Source organism: Medicago sativa, chromosome 5 (assembly GCF_051527215.1).
Source record: "Medicago sativa cultivar Bolivia chromosome 5, Bolivia_mono, whole genome shotgun sequence".
In the NCBI taxonomy this organism is placed as follows: Eukaryota; Viridiplantae; Streptophyta; class Magnoliopsida; order Fabales; family Fabaceae; genus Medicago; species Medicago sativa.
Window position 1 is genome coordinate 22,799,232 of NC_140753.1, and position 7,780 is coordinate 22,807,011.

At 33.1% G+C, this 7,780-nt stretch overlaps 1 protein-coding gene across 4 annotated transcripts; it reads left to right on the forward strand.

The window, feature by feature from the left end:
• The first annotated feature begins 1,611 nt into the window (after nucleotides 1–1,611).
• On the forward strand, nucleotides 1,612–6,333 carry LOC146921086 (uncharacterized). 4 transcript variants are annotated; one of them, XM_085714508.1, is made up of 9 exons: nucleotides 1,612–1,690; nucleotides 1,724–1,917; nucleotides 2,006–2,067; nucleotides 2,150–2,188; nucleotides 2,549–2,617; nucleotides 3,311–3,367; nucleotides 4,316–4,376; nucleotides 5,717–5,764; nucleotides 6,120–6,333. In XM_085714508.1, the coding sequence occupies exons 1-9, from the start codon at nucleotides 1,668–1,670 to the stop codon at nucleotides 6,125–6,127; spliced, it is 561 nt and encodes a 186-aa protein (XP_085570634.1). In that variant the 5' UTR covers nucleotides 1,612–1,667; the 3' UTR covers nucleotides 6,128–6,333. The 4 variants fall into 4 exon arrangements, with proteins under 4 accessions (XP_085570634.1, XP_085570632.1, XP_085570635.1 ...); XM_085714506.1 differs by having other exon boundaries at nucleotides 1,612–1,917; XM_085714509.1 differs by lacking the exon at nucleotides 5,717–5,764 and having other exon boundaries at nucleotides 1,612–1,917.
• Nucleotides 6,334–7,780: the final 1,447 nt, after the last annotated feature.

Here is a 7,780-nt window from a genome sequence, read left to right on the forward strand (position 1 = left end):
GAAGAAAAAAGGAAAAGAAAAAATAATTAAGAAAAAACAGTAATTAAAGAAGAAAAAAGGAAAAGAAAAAATAATTAAGAAAAAACAGTAATTAAAGAAGAAAAAAGGAAAAGAAAAAATAATTAAGAAAAAACAATGGTTCAGAGTTTCGAACCCAAGTCCTAAACATCATCATCAGTTCACACTCTTACCGCTAAGCCATGGTAATGTAATTAAAGAAGAAAAAAGGAAAAGAAAAAATAATTAAGAAAAAACAGTAATTAAAGAAGAAAAAAGGAAAAGAAAAAATAATTAAGAAAAAACAATGGTCCCAAGTCCTAAACATCATCAGTTCACACTCTTACCACTAAGCCATTACCGCATTACTGATATCAAAATCGCGCTACTTGTATATAATATTAGTTTACTTGCAGTATATATAAAAAAAATTATTTGGGCCCCAAATTTTGGAGGCCCAGCTCGGTAGAGCTGTTTGCACCCCCCTCATGGCCGGCCCTGTACTTTATATATATATATATATCCTTCAAAAAAAAAAATTGTACTTTATATATTTTTTTATTCTAAAACCACCGTAGCTTTGGAGTGGAACGGTGGCAAATTTCTAGCTGCCTTTCAAACCCAGATATCCACATGTTTATGACACAGTGTCTTTTGCATCAGTAATGATACGATATTTTTCAACTGATAATTATGATTTAAGGAATTAGTGAGAATCTGGAATCAACTCGCCTAATTGTGTGTATCCATCAAAATAAAAACAATCTTATATAACAAGAACAATATTGGATATTATAAAACAATCTTATTCTCACTTTATATAAGAAATATTGCAGCTTGGTGTAACATATTTTATTCCAATTGCAGTCTTTCACTTAGTTATTTAAAACTCAAATACTTGATATTATACGGCATCAATACGATGATAAGGAAATTTTAAAAATTCAAAATATGATACAGCTATGATACTTTGATAGAAAATTAAATTTAAAATTAAATATTTAAATGCACGGTATATAAATATAAATAATATTAATGATGAAGAAAATTACAATTAGTAAATTACATATATTAAAACAAGAAAACATCCCCCCCTTAGTTGATTACATATATCCAAAAAGAACATCATTGCATTATAATGTTTTTCCATTATTTTTCTTAAATAAATTAGAAAAATCATGTTTTCACCTTTTTAATTAAAGAAAAACAGAAAATAAAATAATTGAAAAATCAAGTAGCTCCCGAGCTTATATCGAAAGTATATGAAATGTGAGAAACTCTTACACACTCACAATCCCAAATTAAAAGTAGGTGGCCACACACACACAAATGAAAAAAGTTAAAAGTAAAATAAATCAATCACATTATTTTTTACTTTTATCTTTAAATTTTTCTTATTCAAGTCGGCATGCCTAAACATATTTTATTTATGTTTGTGACCAACCTAGACTTTATATCAAATAATCATTGTTATTTTTTAAATAAAATCTGATCATCAAATACTATCTGGATATGTATCAAGACGTTTATCGACGCATAAGATAATATGTTTTTTTGTAATTTTTGAAGAAACGCATAATATGTATTAATACTGGATCGGATATTTGAACAAGCAAGCAAGCAACCCGACCCACCCACGCAACGCTGACGCGGCAAAGAAACGAAGCACGATGGCCGACAACGGCGAGAACGGGATATCCCGTTTAATCGCTCGCGCCGACAACGAGATATCTCGCGCTATCGTTGGTATCGCCGATAGCGTCGCAAAAAGATTCAGGAAGCCCAACCCCAACGAGGAGATACCTCCTTCTCCCGTTCCCGCCGTCTCCTCTCTCCCTCACTCCCTCACTCCCGCCGACATCGACGAAATAGACATATCCAATCACCCGGTGGTTCGTTGCATCGTCATATTTACAGCTTGTACGTACTTTTCTATTCTATCTCTTACGCACGTTATTTACTCTCTTCATCGATTTTATCTCATTCCACTCCTTTCTGTTCTCTTTAGTCGGTATTGGATTCGAATGGATAAAAAACGGCTACTTTCTCGATCTGATTTTCATGATTCAGGTGTTCTTACTCAACTCCTTTCACTATTCGATTATTCATCATTATTACTATTTTTTAATTCATTTTTGCTATTGTTAATTAGGATTTTGGCAAAGCATTTCGAAATACCATTGCTACTCAGGTATGTTATGTAATGTAATGTAATGTAACAATATGCATGCATGTATGTCTCAATTAGTTAATTACTACCTCCGTTCCTTTTTAATTGTCACTTTTTAACATTTTACACAAACCAAGACAATCAATAAAAGTTACTACTTTTGATACAATTGTTTTTACTTTTACTATAATGACCTTATTTCATTTCATGTGTTTCTCTCTCCGCAATAAATATTTAAGGGTAATATTGATAAAACAACATTTAATGTTGCATTGAACTTTGAAAGTGACAGTTAAATAGGAACAAATTTTTTCTCTAAAAGTGACAATTAAAAAGGAACGGAGGGAGTAATTATTAACTAAGATAATAATGAACATTCAGGTTCAGCAACCAAAACCTTTAAAGAGGTGTCTTACTTTCTCCAATTACTCAAGAACTCCACATCTCAAGGTCTTTTTCTATCTCCTACTTTGTTCTCTATTTTTAATTTGAATTTTCTCTACATCAACCATCACATACACCCTCCGGTCACTATTATAAGCAAAAAACAATATTGTAGGTTCATTCATTTAATGATGTATGTGGTCTTTATTATAGACCACGTACATCATTAAGGGTCTGTTTGGTTGCAAAAAGAAAGTGTAAGGAAAAATAGTGAAAGGAAAGATTGTATAAGGAAAGAAAGGGAGTGGAAAGTGAGAGGATTGTTTTAGTTGTTTGGTTTAAGAGAAAGTGGATTAGAAAGTTTGAGGAAAGAATGATCTATTTTAAGTAATTGACATAAACACCCATTTGTTCAAAAAAGGAAAGAATAGTAACATAAATAAAAAAAACAATAATGGTAGGGGTGTTTTGGACTTTTTAAGTAAAATGGTGAGTTTCCTCAACCTTTATGCACGTTTTGGTGTGGAAGGATTTTTTGTGTGGGGCCCACCACATTCTTTCTTTCCATCCCTTTTTAGAGTGTTTCCAAACAATGGAAAGTGTTTCTTTCCTCAACCTTTCTTTCCTCATCCCTTTCTTTCCTTTGAACCAAACATACCCTAAATGAATGAATCTAGAATGTTGATTTTTGCTTATAATAGTGACCGGAGGGTGTAGTAATTTAGCATTTAATACATATTTGTGTGCTAAATGATACAGGGTCTTAAAGGCATGAGAGAAACCTATCTTCAGCAAACCAACGGGTACTTTAGACAGGTCAGCTTCTGATTCTATCATATCAAATGCTATGCCTGTCCCATTTTTCATCAATGATGTTTTATATAGCCAAATAACTGAAGTATAGAATAAATTGAATTAGTGTGTAATTTGAAAACTAAAGTTAAAATTTGATTGATGCTATAAACAAGGATAGTCTTTTTGACCCCCGTTCAACTCTTTTTCTATATTCCATGTAGCTTTGTGGACTGCCAATCCCTCATTTTTGGCCTGAACTTCTTGCTTTAAATACTAAATCCCAATGTCATGGTATGATGGTGGCTTAAATGCTAAGTCATGTTTTGCAATAGATTGAAGCATAGCACCAAATTCTTCACTCCTCCTGCCACATTGAAAGCTATAACATTGTTTTAGAAAAACCTTGCAATATCTTTACATGCATCCACTATGCTAAAAATAAGTTTTAATAACAGTCTTTTTATAGCGCTTAAGCAAGAAGGTTGCCACGAGCACATATCTGTATGTTTTGGGTGTTCAATGTGAGTCCAATTTTTTCCTTAAGGCAGAGAGACTAGAGGGAGAGAGAGAGGCACAATCTATCCACATGAATATTGCAAGAAAAGAGGAGGATTGGCATTAAAATATAGAATAGAATTATCGTTGCTATTGTTAGTTACTACTACTGTTAACACAAATAAACATTACTATTTACTGTCGGACTGCCAAAAAAATATCTATAATTGCTTGGTCAAGGAGAGAAGGAATGCCATACTATCGACAGCTTCCTCCACCGCAACACTTGTAGCATAACATGTTAGAGTTGGTTTTAACTATACCTGAGACCAATAATATCCGTATCTGAGCCACAAAACTTTAGTAGAATTCTTGGATCTACCATAACATGCTAGAATTCTTGTTTTACCCATTAGATCTACCAATTATACAAATTACCCTTCAATTTATTTCAAATGGATCTGCCAACTGCAGGAAGTAGAGCAGCATCAGGAAGACACATCTAGAGCTGTTGTTCCAAGCAGTGGATCTACTGGTATGTGCACATCCTGTTTTTAATTGGTTTCCTTTGTGGAGTTGAGGTGCAAAATTTGATCCCTTTATGGAAGACAATTTTCAAAAGGGAAATGTTTATTCGACACCAGTAGTAGGAAATGGCGATATAAACATGCACCCTTTTGCTGTTTATAACTTAAGGGTCCATTGTATGTATGATTTTAATGCTCTGTTGTACTTGAAGTATGATTCTTTTGCTCTGCCATGTTTCTAACTGGAGATGATTATCAGTCTTGAACAAAAGAACTAAACTGATGATGATATTGTTGATGTTAATGTTGTTGTGTGGTTCAGCTTTCACTATACAATATGCATAAAGATGAAATTAAATAAGTTTGATGCGATGAATCTTTTGTATATTGCTTGTTATTGTTACTATGTTGTTATTAATTATCTATGTTGTGTTGTGTGAAGGAGTGAGTGTATAATAGAAATGAATGAAAAAATAGTTCAAATCTTGTAATGTAAGTATTTTAATCAAGATTGGGAGGTGAAGAGAAAATAGCATCATATGTTGAGAGAAAATGGAAACAACAAGACTATGACGAAGGAATATGTTGATTAGACAGTGGAGTTAAATGTTATTTTGAAATGGAATTTGCTTCATTCCTTCCTTTATGAGTTATGATATTAAACTTAAACAAGTGTTGATACCATACTGATTTAAACAAGTGTTAAACTATGGTAAAAGTATATCTAAAAATGTTTTGTATGCTGCATAGTGTTTATTGTGGGCTTTGGAATCAACTGTAATGCATTGTTAATAATGTGCTTCGTCAATTTTCTGAAATAGCCTAGAAGAATTTAGATGGCATTTACATCCTATAGATCGAGTGTAGAGTTTGTTTATTCTTTCTATATTTTCCCTATATAACTTAAGAAATGGTTACACTCACCGATTATTTTATTTTTTTCCTTTCAATACAAACCTAAGCATGTTGTGATGTTGAATCAGTTCAAGCAAACCATTTTCGATCCTAAGTAATTTTGTTTATGACTTGTTGACCATTGATTGTTGAAATAAGATTTGAGAACTAAAATAGCCAATGATCACAAGGTAATAGAAATATGGTGGCTGCTTAATGTAAACAAGAGAGTGATGCTGCCACATGGTTAAGGGTAGGGTCTTTCTACTTATTTGGAAAAGTTAGAACAATCTATCTATGGTTTACTCATATGACATATCATGAAGAGCTACATCAGGAATAATCTTTAATATTTGCTCTATTCCAAATGTAGATGTTTATCTATAATGTTGTCTCCAATAACTTCTATGCCAATATCTTTTATTTATGCTAAAATTAAAAATGTCTATTGTAGTTGATGATCCCAAGAGTCCGTCTTTCTCCTTGCTGGTGAATGGTTCATGTAAGTTATGTCTGCAAGTTCCTCATTAGCAAGCTCTTGTTTTTGCGTATTTACTTTCTTTTTAGGCAGTGTTGGTTATTTACTTATATTTCATCTTCTCTTACATTAGCTTTATAATTTCTACTATTGCCATTTACTTGAGGGTGAGGTACTTGATCCCCTCAGTCTTCACATTCTTTCCATGAAGCATATACGTAATAAACCATGTGTCGTATATAAAGTGAAAAAGGTTACATTAAGAAGGTTTCTTACTACAATAAAATTCACATTCATTAGCTATTTCCATTATTATTATTTTGCATGAGAGGTGTATATGAGTATAGAATTATATAACTGCTTTCCTCCCACTGCGCAGGCAAATAGAAACAGATTAGGTGGTGCGATGTTTGTTCTGAAGCTGATTGAGTTTGATTTGAAGATTCTGATTGGGTTTGATGTGAAGATTCATCAATGTTGTTATTTCAATAACCGTTGATTGGATTTGAGTTGTATATTACTTTTGAGTTATTTGTAACTAATACAGTATGTCGTGCTTAGCTTGAATGTCTTATGTGATATGTTATTTTTGAGATTTTTATTGTTTTTTTTTTTTTTTTTGCAACATAACATCATATCTCTCTCTCTCTCTCTAAACAAATTTACAAATGTCATCATATTCCATAGCTTTAAGCACCCTACCATCATAATCACCTTTCTCTATCTGCATCTTAGAACAAAAATTATATGTACCAATCCTTAAAAGCCTAGCAAGTGATCCACAATAAGCACATTGACTAATCACGGTTCCTAGCTCTTCCTGATCTACTCAAAGCACGTATTTGCTTTTGAAAATTGCTCTTTAGGGTTCCATGTTTTCTTCCAGCAACTCCAAAATACCTCCAACGGCGGTTCGCTGCTATAGCAAACGATAGTTAACTGCCGTTCAACAGTACTTAAGCACCATTCTATCATTTTTTTTTCAATTTTCTGCAGCAACATGACGGCTATTCACATGTTGACTCACCATTCACCATCATTAATCAAATATCAGCGATGCTATATGACTCAGCATGACGGCTATTCAAGAGTTCTTTTTTAAAAAAACCAAAAACAATTTCTCGAAAAATAATTTTTTTGTGAAGCGGAGATCATGCAAAAGTATCCTTGTCGAATCGATGAACATGGTCAGATTCACGTGAATCAAAAGCCGGTCAATGCCTAGAGGAGAACAAGTGTCAATGTGTTGGCTTACAACCAATATAATGATGTTGAACTACACGTAGGTAGTAATTTATCGACCGGTACCCTTGCAATATGTTGAAATATGAGTATGTTCAAAAGAAATAGGTAATTTTTCAACCTAAACCAGCATTAGCTGTGTCATGGCACAACATTTATTTATTTTTTTGACAAATAGTCTCGGCACAACATAGTAGCTAGCCAAGTTGACTACATTGTCAATCAAGTGGTCGAATATGCCCTAAAGAGGCTTGGCTTTGACGTAGGTTGTAGGATATGCAAACCAACCTTTCTTCACAAAGGAAAATTTTCTTCCATAGTTCTAAAGCCTACTATTGGGGTGAAATCTACTTGTACAAGAAAGGTCAAGAACAAATACTAAAGAGGTGTGCAACTGCAGAGGAGATTTACCATTCATCACCTTGTAGAGGTGAATTAAGAGTCAATTAAACAGCCGTTAAGGTCCTACAATTAGTTATTAATGTTACCTGCTGTCTTTATGTATGCCCATGCAATGGCCAAATTTTGTGATTGATGCTGAAAATTTGTTAACTTATCAAGTAAATAGGAAATGTCATTTCATGTTACCCTTTGAGGTATAGCTATTTAATGTTTTTTTTTTTTTTTTTTTGGGGGGGGGGGGGGGTCATCCTTCATTGGACAACTCTTAAATTTTAGTGGTTGTTGATTATGCGTCGATGTGGATTAAGGCAATAGCACTCCCCGCTATTTATGCGTCAATATGGAGTATTTCACCAGATTTGTTACCCATAGAGTCATAATTAGTGATGACGACAC